Source organism: Humulus lupulus, chromosome 7 (assembly GCF_963169125.1).
Source record: "Humulus lupulus chromosome 7, drHumLupu1.1, whole genome shotgun sequence".
Classification (NCBI taxonomy): Eukaryota; Viridiplantae; Streptophyta; class Magnoliopsida; order Rosales; family Cannabaceae; genus Humulus; species Humulus lupulus.
This window is the reverse complement of record NC_084799.1, coordinates 163,469,599-163,481,853: the sequence shown is the minus strand read 5'-3', so window position 1 is coordinate 163,481,853 and position 12,255 is coordinate 163,469,599. Positions and strand designations below refer to the sequence as shown.

Sequence of the window (12,255 nt, the reverse complement as noted above, 5' to 3'; positions counted from 1 at the left end):
GATTGATGACAAGTTCAAAAAATAGTGTAAATTTGTGACAAATTTCCAAGGCAAAATAAATAATAAATAATTGCTCTAATTAAACAATGCCAAGGTAATTGCAACTATGAAAAATGATAAATACACTATATATTACTCTTTTATATTACTCTTTTAAATTAATGAATAACATATGGATTACACAGATGATTTGAAAAAATATTAAAATATAAAAAATTAAATAATATCCTCATATCATATATGAATGAAGGAGTGTAAAAGAAAGTGCAATAAAGAATTTACTTAGCACTCCTCTTGCAACTATTTACTAATCTCAAAAAATTCAAAACTTTACCCTAATACAATCACTTGACGGCAAAAAAAATCAATCACCTAAAATGTTTCATATTGCAAGGTAATCCTATTACTGTTTTGATGCACCAAATGAGTTCCTGTCAGAACTCAACACGTAATGTTTAGAGATATGAAACCAAAAGGCAAAACATCTGCGGACTTGAATGGATACAAAAATTTCCTCATTTACCAAAGTTTTTATCCAACTACAAGAAAACGTCCACACTCATCTAAGAATCCAGTTCATATACATACGATCACAACAAAAACACGAGTGCATGAGCAATTTCACTTTCTTCCACTCCCTCCAACTCGAGGCTTGCCCTTAACCTCGGATTCCTGCATCCAAACATAAAAGAGGTTGCACTTTGTATTCTAGTTTCCCCATTACATTCTAGTTGAATCTAAAACATGTTTAACATACCTGAGGCACGTGCAGGTAAATGCATGTCTTTGCTGTTGCTGGATTGTGATTTTCTGCGCCTTTGCTCCAGTCGTAGCAGACCTACAGAGAAGTTGAAGATTCTTTACCAAATAATTTTCAAGACACCAGCAAGATGTTTTTGGAAGGTATATATGAGTTGGAATTCCTCGACAGCAGACATGTTTTAAAAGGAAAGTAAAATATCATACAATTTTAGATAAAAGCTACTGTAACTCCATAGCCATATTTAACTATATAAAAACTCTTGAAAACCTTGCAACAATTATAACTTTTCATACTGGCATGACTTTAAAGAGTACATCGTCATGATATATATAGCAGTTGGTGCACCAATCCAACCAACTCTATCAATTTTTAAATTTTTCACAATCTTAGGCTCCTTGTCTGGTTTTTGAAAGTTGCACTAAATTTAATAAATAAAAGAGTGTGTAACCATCTCACCTATCAGGGTTTCAACAAAAATAAAACAAGAAAAATAATAGGTTGTTTCTCTTTCTTAAGCTGCAGCACACTGAAGCTTTAATTAAAAATACCGATTCACAAAATCCACTAGATCTACCTGAAAACTAGTGTAAAGCATCTAGAGAAACTCTATTATTACAACAAAAGTTACACTTGCACCAATCATTATGTTTCACAAACTAATTATTTACCCCAATGAGCATTAATTGCACCTTCGCACTCAAAAGTTTCTGAAGCGAAAAACAATTTAGTAAAGAGAAAGGGAAGAAGACGATCAAACTACAAAGAGAATTTGAATGTGAAACGCATATGCATATAGTGAACCATCATTATTCAGTAAAGAGAAAGGGAAGAAGATGATCAAACTACAAAGAGAATTTGAATGGGAAACATACCGCATATGCATATAGTGAACCATCATTGTTAAAAGCACTGCAAGGTATGGGTTGGTTGCATCTTGACATTGCCTTGAAAAGAAACATGCATTAGAGTCGAATAATTCAATGCAAAGGAAAACGTACAAGAATTTATTTCTGTACAGTTGTATGAATTTACAGAAGTGCATGCATATACAATGTAACACACACAAACCCATGCATATACATATACACATGTATACATACATAATGAATATACGGATAGCAAATTACAAAAAGAAAACAGTTGAAACAAGTCTTGGACATCTGAACAGTTTTTCAATTTTAGTGCTCAATTGTAATTTCTCCATTACTTCTGAAATAACTAATAATACATAAAGACGTTAGGTATATAAAAGGATCTGAAGAACATAACTGAGTCCATGACATTTTCATGATAAAATTCTATGGTCATTTAAATATTTAAAGAGAAATAACTTTGAATGCTGTGAACATCATCGGAATAAGATGTCCTTGCCCGGAAAGAAAACTAGATATTTCTCATGCAATACAAGAAATCATGTAAACGTCAATAAAATCTGTAGAAAGGAATTTTTTTGCCGACCACATATAGCCTTTACTTCCTGATTATTTTACAAGGACATAGTAGAAAAATTAGAAAATAAAATAAAAAATTAAAATGCAAAGAAACTAAAAGATACTCTGAAACACCTTAAGTCTCTGTTTACTATCTTTATCCCAGAAATTAAAGGCACCATCAGAGCCTGCTGTTGCAAACGTGTGATGCACCTGAAAAACAAAGGCATGGAACGTGATCACAAGAAACATAAATGAACTTAAGACAACACAAGTATTTAGCCTGATGATCTGATCACATATTCCATATCCCAGATGACTTGATTTATCTCAAGTGTTGTCAAATGTCAATGCAAAATATAACAGAAAAGAATAAACATTACTAAAAAATCCAAAAATAAGAAAGCCCTCCATTTAAGTTGTTCCATTGCCAACAGAAGTTGTTGGTACTGAAAAATGCAAGACACCAAACTACCTAACAAATCCACTTCAATAATATGAAAATTTTCTAATGGACAATGGGCCCATTTGTTATGTTGACTGGGACTAGGATTGAGCTAAATAATCTTAGTCAATGTTCGGTGATAAAATTTGACTGGACTACTAGTCCGATAGACCAAAATAATCCTCTCCTATACAATGAATTCTTAGAGATAAAGTTGGTAACTTTTAAAGCAGAAAATGGAACAAATTTTCAGACTTTGGAAAGATGCTTGGTTGTTTTTTTTTTAACTAAGCTCCCCTGCCTAACCCTACAATATTTGGGTACCAAGAAACTATAACAATTGCTATATAGGTTCCAAAAGGGACTCGAATAGACCTTGTGGGAAGCAAACTACATGCCTGACCATTTAGGCTACCCTCTTGCATAGAAAGATGCTTGGATAGGATCAGTCACACTTCAATCAGCATTCCTAAGATTAGCAAGATTATCCTTCAAGAAAAATGAGTGTATTTCAAAATTTTCTGAAACAGGATGGATGGGATAGGTTCTCAATTGGAGCTCTCACTTTCTAAAGAAACTTATTGACAGAGAGATTCACAAATTTATCGCGTTTTTCACAGAAAAGGAAACAAAACCTTATGTCACTACTTGGAAGATAGAAGAGCATGGCTAGGTGACTCTTCAGAAATTTTGTCTTGTAAGTCAGCCTTTAACAAGATGGGAAAAGATACCATCCAATGCCCTTCTACGACTGCTCTGGTGTAGAAGAGTCCATTACCCTCCAAAGTTATGATGTTTGCCTGGTTATTGTAGCTAGACCCTAGATTGTCTAAAGGTTCATGAAGCACTTCAAAAGAGAAAAGACCTTTCCACATGATCTCCCCACGGTGTTGTGTTCTTTGCAAAAAGTGTGGGGAGACCACTAATTTCTCTTTAGTATATGGTAGGCTCCTTAAGACCAATATAATCCCACTTTTTTGTAAGATAAAATAAACCCACCCAAATAAGTGGTATCAATAGTCCTAGGACTAATAGATATTATATTTCTTGAACCATCAAATTTAAGACCACCCACCCCCATATTTCTCCCTATCCCTGCCTAATCCCAAGCTGGCGCAAGGCAGGGAATCCCAATCAGCAGGTGCACCACCTTCTTTTGTTGCTTTCTATACAGAGAAATATAAGATAATGGCAGAGAGAGAGGTTGCACCAACTTATATTTACCTATATTTCATTCACCAGCTTTGCTTGTGTGGATTTGTATATAGATAAATTATGTGAGAAAAATAGAGAACAAGAGAGAGAAAGACCATCATCGTTGATGATCTCCCATCATTGTCTTGGCTCATCTCCTAACTTTTTCATTGGTTATCTCACCTTGTCCATCATCCCTTTCTCTACTATTGCTCACCATTATTTCTCAATATGAATTCATGTTTTCAGGTTTGTTATTCTTCGTATTTCTAATGCCTTCAAAATTTTCAATCTAAATCAATTTCTATGCTATTGCTCACCTTCTTAGGTTCATTTAATCTCTCAATTTGAGAGAGTGATTTTTTAGAAAAATAAAAAAGAATACACCTTTACGCTACTAATCAAGATAAGATGTAGCAATGAAAGAGAAAGACCAACCAGAAGCTTTCCAATGACATGAAGGCTTTCAAAGATTCTAACTTCCCAATGTCAATTATGAAAACGAATGGTATTGGTTTGTTTCTATTAGCAAATAATGGAAGTAGGACTGTTGACATAATACTTGAAGCTTTATACGGTTTAAGGATTATGAAGCAAAATCAAAATCAACATTGAATAAAAGTAAATGTTGTTTTAAAGTGGAAGGAAAGAATTAAAATCCTTGTTAGAAAGGATTTCTAGATTCATGGATATTATCAATCAAGATTCTAGGATCTCAACGGTACTTCAGTATCCCTAATTTCCAAATCTAATCACTTAGTTTAGATAGGATTTTATACAATCTACTTAAGATAAGACCTTGTATTTGATTGAAATATTTCTTTTAAATTTCTGCCTGGTTCTAAATCTCTGTTTTAAACATTTTGCCTTTCAATACCACTCTGTTTTACAGTATTTTGATTTAATTTTTGAGACGAAGTGTTTTTAATTCTTTCTCCAGCATCAATTTCTATATGGTATTAAATCGAATTTTGGTTGAGAAGAAACTATAGCCAAGAGATACCAATAGAGCATACCCACGCAAGATTTAAGCAAGGAAGGTTCTAAAGAATCTACCTCCTCATCAAGCCTTATAATTAACCCCACACTGCATAAGCCTTATAATTAATCCCACTGCATTATTTGATAATTCCTCCCTCCATATAACTTCTCACAAGCTCAATGGAAGGAATTTCTACATGATCATTCGAGGGAGAGGAAACTTTGAATATCTAGATGATTGTTTGTCAAGAAACTGAACTCATTGATCCAACTTATCCTATATGGGACACTGAAAATGCTTTAGTGAAGTTGTGGTCCATCAACTCCATGGAGGATAAAATTGTGGCTCATATTTTTTTTTTTTTTTGAAAAAGAGACAGGTCAAATGTCTTAGACTGACCTCCTCCCAAAAATTGTGGCTCATATTTTAATCATACTACTTCCATCAAGAAACCCAAACCCACTGATCCAATTTGCCCTATTTGGGACATCTAAAACACTTTAATGATCTTGGCTCATCAACTCCATAGATTATTGTGAAACGGAACATATGGAAAGTTGTGTACCTTGTTTTCCGTTTATACTCCTAATTTAGAACAATTTAAAGTGAGAATTGCAAATTGGTCTTTATCTCCAATAGCATAGTTGGAACAATAGAACTTAGCCCCACTTCTATTTGCAAATTTGTGTTACAAAATGGAAATAGTGAAATTTCAAGGGATTGCAGATACTCGTTGTGAAATGAACAAATATACTTAGAGGAGGAATTACTCAACCACAATCTAAATAGTATATTTAATTTCATTGAAAACACCAACAAAGTACAGACACACATACATGCTTTTTTTATTTTTGCCAAGACTCTTAACTCAAACTCAGGTACTTCTCTCTATACTCTTAACCAATAGTTAATCATGATGATCGTCCTATAGCTCAGCAAAAAGGTGTTTGCCCTTTGTACACAGCAGCCAATATCATACTTTGTTAAGTATAATCATTTTTCTTCTATGCAAGCTTTTTCGTCACTAGCTTTGCAAAAACAAAAGTTTCAAGAAATATTGAAGAAGCCTTCCAAGGGGGGAATGTAAGGTTGTAGTATAAGATGAGATGAGCCTTAAAGAAAAATGACACTTGAGAAATAGTGAACATACTAAAAAAAATAATGTTCCAATGGGTTGTAAATGGATGTTCATGGTCAAGTACAAATCAAATAGGCCTATAGCGAGGTATAAAGCATGGCAAGGAGCACACAAAGACCTAATAGGATAGATTATCAAGAGAACTTTTGCAGTAATGCCTAAACTCAATACCATTCAATTCTCTTTTCCTTATTATCTACTAATCTCGACTAGTCACTTCAACAACTAATGTCAGCACTCAAAACTTAAGTCCTAAATGGAGATCTAACATAAGAAATTTACATAGATCTAGGAATTCACATAATGCCAATCATGCGAGCAAGTTGAAAATAACCCTTTATGGAGGCTTAGTTTGACAGATTTCCTAAAGATGTGTTTTGAAAGGCTACAAATAGGCACATATCGATCACACATTATTGTTCAAGCATGAGTGCTAACGGTAAATTTTAAATATATTATTTTGACAGGTCATCTTCCAGTTCCAACATCACGAAATTAAAGAAGTTTTCTGAAGAATTTGAAATTAAAGATCTTGGCACTTAAAATTACTTTCTAAGTAGGAAGATAGTGGGGATCAAACTAAGTATGTGGAGGTGGATTGACATTTCATTAAAGAAAAGATAGAAGATGCACCTCTACATATTTATATGTTACCTCACAAAAGATAGATAATTTGTCAAAAGGATTAGCAAAGATTCCTTTCAAAAATTGAAGTAGCAAGCTGAGATTGTTTGATATACATAACTCAGCTTAAGGGGGAGTGTTAAAAAAGATCCCTAGAACTCGATGGTAATCTACTCTATAGTCTGGGAGCTAACTCAACGCTGATAAAGCAGCCTAGTTTCTAAATCTTATCACTCCTATCCGTTGAGGATAAGAACTTCCTTTATTTTGAATATTTTTCTAAATGTCTGGTTACTTTTAGATCGTTATGTTTGAGATATATTGCATTTGAATACCAGACTCTGCTGTACAGTATTTCAATAAGTTTTGAAGAAAGAACAGCAATTTTCCTTTGCTCCTACTCTTGTACCAATTTCTACAATCTAGAACAAAAATATAATGATAGTAGAAAATCTTACTGGATGGAAGTTCAAAGAGTTGACTGAATATATATCACTGCCATCTCTGTGGCATTTGAAAGTGAAGTTTTTGCTTTGCTGTGAATCATCTAGGTGATGCACACCAACCCTTCCCTCTATTGAGCCAACCTGGACAGGAAGGACCATAAATATATAAGCTCACAGCAAAACTAATACAAGTTATACAGGGAGATAAATCTAAGAAAATCTTAGAAACATATAATACAAATTTTGAAAATTCAAAGCGATCTACAAAATTTATAACTGAAAGAAACCATGCTCTAACTGGTAATACACATTTTTGTTACACAGCCTGTTTAGTTGAGGCGAAAATTAAATTAAATCTTAAAGCTTCTGCATGGGAATATCCTTATAAAAAAAACAAATACTTAGATACATGATGTGCTGAAAAACTTCTTTTAAATTTGTGAGTCTTGTCAACCCCCAAATATAGGAAGCTTTTTTCTAAAGTCATAATTGCTCAGTTAAAAGTTTCAGACATACAAGCACAACTCGTTCACTCTATTCATTCTCGTTAAATTTGTGTCATAGAATTCAGATAGTTTAAGGCTCTATTGCCATACCCCAAATGAAGGGTTTGAAAAAAAAAAAACAGTTATTGCCTCACAGCTTAATTATGTGTGACAGCATCAAAGGATCATTTTTTTAACTCTAACCAAAATCCCCTGCAAAATTATGTTACCCTCGTAATGTCTTAATACAAAATCCTACCACCTAAGCCTGAAGACTAGTCAACATTTCAGTATCCTATAGAGCATGCCAAAAAGAAATGCAGTGTGACACGGAACAAATTTATGTGGTTCCATTTAACATAAAAAAAATTAAAATAAATATCTATATAATCATGAGTACCAAGAAACCCTGCTGATCAGGAAAGGCAGCAACACATCTTGTCTGATATTTCAATGGTGAAGTGATTCTCTTGAACTCAGCCTGTAAGTATTTAACCAATCATTAGAAAACGGATTCAAAGATAACATGGTAGTAAAATGTCCCAATCATTAAAAATTGATCTCGCTCAATTAGCAATGACAAATGTAGACTGTTGCAACCAGCTTATCTCATTAAATGAGATAGAAAAATATAGGAAAAACCAAAAACAATGGAATAAAAAGGAGGATCAGAAGTACGCCTAAACTTGACTTAGGACATTATTGAAATAAATCACATATAGCTTCTCTAATTCTCAATAATCATAAGAGAATATTGAAAGTCCCTGAACTCCTTATTTAATTGAGCCTCTTGTCCAGTTATTATGCAAAATAACTTTGATGCTTGTTTCAGTATAAAGAAATTGTGATTGTCAGACCATTACAATCAAAGAATATATATGTATGTATGCATGTATGTGTATACGCACACCCTGTAGATATACGTAAACTTAAGGAAAATAGAAAGAAAGTGCATCCACTAATCAAAGAGATACACACTTGCTGTCAGAAACACATAATGACGTTATAAAAAAAACAAACAAGAAGGAACAAGTCGTGGTGAATGCAATTTTATACCAAACAAAAAAGATAAGAAAAGGAGCTCTATGTTGCCTAAGCCTAATGCCTCTAATATGCTCTGTAGTTTCTATTTAAAATAAAAAGAGCAAGGAAAAGGAGTGCATAAATAAAAATATAACTTTAAAGTTTAAAAGTGGATTAGCAATATCTGCTCTACGAATGAGAATGCTAATTCAAATATAGTAATCACACATTTAGGTCCTCAAGAAGTTTAAAGCAACAAAAAATCACGAAAAAATAATATTCAAGTGCAGGGACGCACTCAATGATAATAGTCGTACCAGCTTATGGAACCAATCAAACAGGAAATCTTCTTCTCTATGCTTTTGAACTTTTGCCTTTTATTTTAGATATTTTCTCAATTAAAACACAAAAATAAGGAGCTCAATCCAACATTTGAATCAATACTTCATAAATTAATGTCACAATACTAATTCCAGTGAACTCTGGACCATTATGTTAGGTCATACTCTAGTATTTGACTGCTGCAAAGACACTTTTAGATCATTTTGAAAAGCAGGTTTAACCATCACATGAGAAGAAAGTGCATTACCTGTGGGTTTTGCAAGTTGAAGACTATCAGATTCCTGTCTGCAGTGCCAACAACCATCAGTGGATGCCTTACTGTCAGTGCATAACAGCGATCTGGGAGTTGTTGTGTATGGACTGGATTTGGTTGTCTAGTATCCCAATACCTATGAACTCGACAGAATTATACAACCATAACTAAATGACCTAAAAGTCGTACATATAAGATTACAATGTTATACAAAAACTTGATCAGAGCATGCACAAAACTGTGCAGAGAGGACACATGCAGAAAGGAACAAACCATATTAGGATAGAAGTAACAAGTTAGGATCAGCATTCTGCATGAAAATTACCACAAAGCCATTTGGGCTAGACTCATTTTCTATTTTCATTTAAGATATAAAAGGAAAGAAAGAGAGAAACAAAATGGCATGCAGACAACCATATGATATGATCATAGATTTTAGCAGCAATTTCGTTCACATGTTACTAATTGGTCGTTCAAAGTAAAGGTGCCACGCTTCTACGTAAAGTGCAGATACAATTCAACAACTTTAATTTGCATCATGGTTGAAATCAAGAGACAACAGTAACAGCAGATTAACCCTTTGAGACTTTTAAATCTTCTCTAACTTAAATAAAGGAGAGGAATATCAACACATACAAAGTTGAGGTAAAGTAAGATATAAGACTGAATGAAAATTAGTTCTTACTTCAGGGTCTTATCCCAGCTTCCTGATACCAAGAGGTTCATCTCTGGGATCCAAGCAACCTCTTTAACGGGTGCATCATGCATAGCCACAGTCACTGCTTGACCACCGGCCAATAAAGGCCACATCTTTACTTGCTTGTCACAGCCACCAGAAAAGACAGTTGTCCCGTCATCCTTCCAAGCTGCGCACAAAACCTTACAGCAAAACAAACAAAAAAGAACAACCGTGGGCATTCAGGATTGACAACGACAAAGGAAAAAATAGAAAACAAAATGTAAACCTAAGAACTTCAGTGGTTTTTACCGGCTGGTCATGAGATATTGAAGCCTTGGGTGTACTGGCAACAGCATTCCCGTTACGCATTATCTCCCAACATCTTACCTGCAATTTTAAGAGCATAGGGAAAGTTTCGAATATAACCCAGATTTTATTTTCATCTTCTTCTTTCTTTTTTACTTTTCAATCAAAGGGTATGCATGAATTATGGTCAAGAAAATGAAAATTAGAGAAAAAGTAATTGAACAGACCTGATTGTCCCATGATGTGGCGACCAAGTGATTAGCCTTGGGACTGAAACTAAGGCTTGAAACAGAATCATTAGGAGGTTGAGCAACCTAAACCAAATTAAAAAAAAAAAAAAAATTATTCACCAAAAAAGTAAAAGCAATAATGTATGAAGCTAACCAATAAAGAGTTAATTCGATTACCCACATCCTTAGACATGAAACTAAATAATATAGACAAAGGACACTAAGTTCAAATTCCCAAAAATAAAAATTAAAAGGAGAGAAATAAAGCAAACGGATTTTAGTGGAAACTTTCAGCTGAGAATATAAAATCTTAAATAAATAAAGCAATACTATCGTTGTTATTACACACCATATTTCATAGTGAAAATAAGTACCTCGAAGGAATTATTAGGATTAGGATTGCCAGCCGAAGCGCCCCCGAAGGTCGACATTGATGCTCGCTCCCAAAACTGTTTGAATGTAAACTTTATATCGAGTGACTAATCAGAGAAAAGTGACGGAAGAGTTTGATACCCAAAATGTAAATGAGAGAGATAAAAAGGTTTGGGTTCGGGTTTGGGTTTGGGTTTGGGTTTGGGAGTGAAAAAGGAGAGTGAAAAGAAGGCTGAAATGAAAAGGGAAATTTGAGTGTATACACTATGATTCATAAGCAACAATCAGTAACGTTTCGCATATATTTACTGACTTATAAGACAAACGACTTTAAAGAGAGCCAACAAAATAACTAACACAAGAGCACATGCATGTGATCTCTATTACAAAATCTCATAATAATTTAGTCACTCTACCTATAATTGTAAATTAATAGATAGTAAGAAACTAAATATTATTAATTAGTTCATATACAAAAACAAAATCAAAAGCTCACAAGTCACAACAATCATCCAAGCCACCTTGTAGCATTCCCCGAAGTAATCTTTCTTTCTTTATGTCACATAGTCAAGAATAAAAAAGTACAACTCTACAAACTAGATTCATGAGTGCATTCCACCAAAACATGACGCATAGCGGCAGTAATAGGATTAGATGAAAACAATATTAATTTAAAACATGGCAACAGCAAGAGTGCATTCGACCAAAAGATTTTCAACATGGCAACAGCAAAAAGGCTAACAAAAAGTTTGAAATACAACGGCTAAAATTCTCACACTCTCGTCTGGGTTTCACATAATATTCTTAGTTAATCAAATTAAGGCCAAATGGGTTCTCTGGTAAGAATCCAAAATACTTGGATTGATAAGAATAACCAATGCACCCAGAATAATACCGAGACAACCCACATTATAAAAGGCAAACCACAACCCAAAATCTAAGACCGTTAAAAAATTGCGAATTGCTAGCATACATACGTACGTATATATATATATATATATATATATATATAAGCATATGAAAAGAAACACACCCGCGAAAGGAGCTTTAACGGCTGAAAAGGAGGCAAGACTGAGATGACTGCCGAGGCTGAGAATGAGACAGACGAAGAGGAAGAGCTACGGCTGAGGGGGATAGCCGAAATAGATGTGCGAAAGCGCTGAGAGAGACCACTGGCTGTAGTGGCGGTGAGAGCGTCGAGAATTGAAAACTGAATATCAGTAAAAGCTGGGAGAAGGGGAAAATGTTATTCCTCAAACCCAGAACGGCATAGAAATATTTATTCTTCGTCGTACAAGGGTTTTTAACTTAAACCCAGGACTGGGACTGGATTATTTGAGTGATATATTATTGGAAAATTTATATTTACAAAAATATGGTATAATATTGGTGGGCAACTACACTAATTGACCCTATTCCGTCATTTATTTATAACTCTAATCCTTAGTTAAAGTTTTTCACATTTTTTATTCTTTAAGACAAAATTACCCCTTTGTTAAACAAATAATTAGAAACAACTTTATTTCAGTTTCTTACTCTTCTC

General features: G+C 33.9%; 1 protein-coding gene across 2 annotated transcripts; it reads right to left on the bottom strand.

Moving 5' to 3' along the window:
* Positions 1-354: 354 nt before the first annotated feature.
* LOC133788769 (protein RAE1) lies at positions 355-12,024 on the bottom strand. 2 transcript variants are annotated; one of them, XM_062226367.1, is made up of 12 exons: positions 11,746-12,024; positions 10,715-10,804; positions 10,338-10,424; positions 10,114-10,191; positions 9,811-10,004; positions 9,120-9,261; positions 7,908-7,988; positions 7,035-7,163; positions 2,329-2,406; positions 1,636-1,707; positions 758-838; positions 355-672 (listed from the first exon to the last, which is right to left on the bottom strand). In XM_062226367.1, exons 2-12 carry the CDS (start codon positions 10,769-10,771, stop codon positions 622-624), a joined length of 1,050 nt encoding a protein of 349 aa, XP_062082351.1. In that variant the 5' UTR covers positions 10,772-10,804; positions 11,746-12,024; the 3' UTR covers positions 355-621. The 2 variants fall into 2 exon arrangements, with proteins under 2 accessions (XP_062082351.1, XP_062082350.1); XM_062226366.1 differs by having other exon boundaries at positions 10,715-10,789.
* Between the last annotated feature and the right edge of the window lie 231 nt (positions 12,025-12,255).

Excerpts from the sequence above, each read along its gene's own strand:
- LOC133788769 (XM_062226367.1), bottom strand. The coding sequence starts at position 10,771 with ATGTCGACCTTCGGGGGCGCTTCGGCTGGCAATCCTAATCCTAATAAT. Across the intron at positions 7,989-9,119 it reads TCAACTTGCAAAACCCACAG|GCTGAGTTCAAGAGAATCAC; the intron begins GTAATGCACTTT and ends AAATACTTACAG. Across the intron at positions 1,708-2,328 it reads ATAGTAAACAGAGACTTAAG|GCAATGTCAAGATGCAACCA; the intron begins GTGTTTCAGAGT and ends TTTCTTTTCAAG.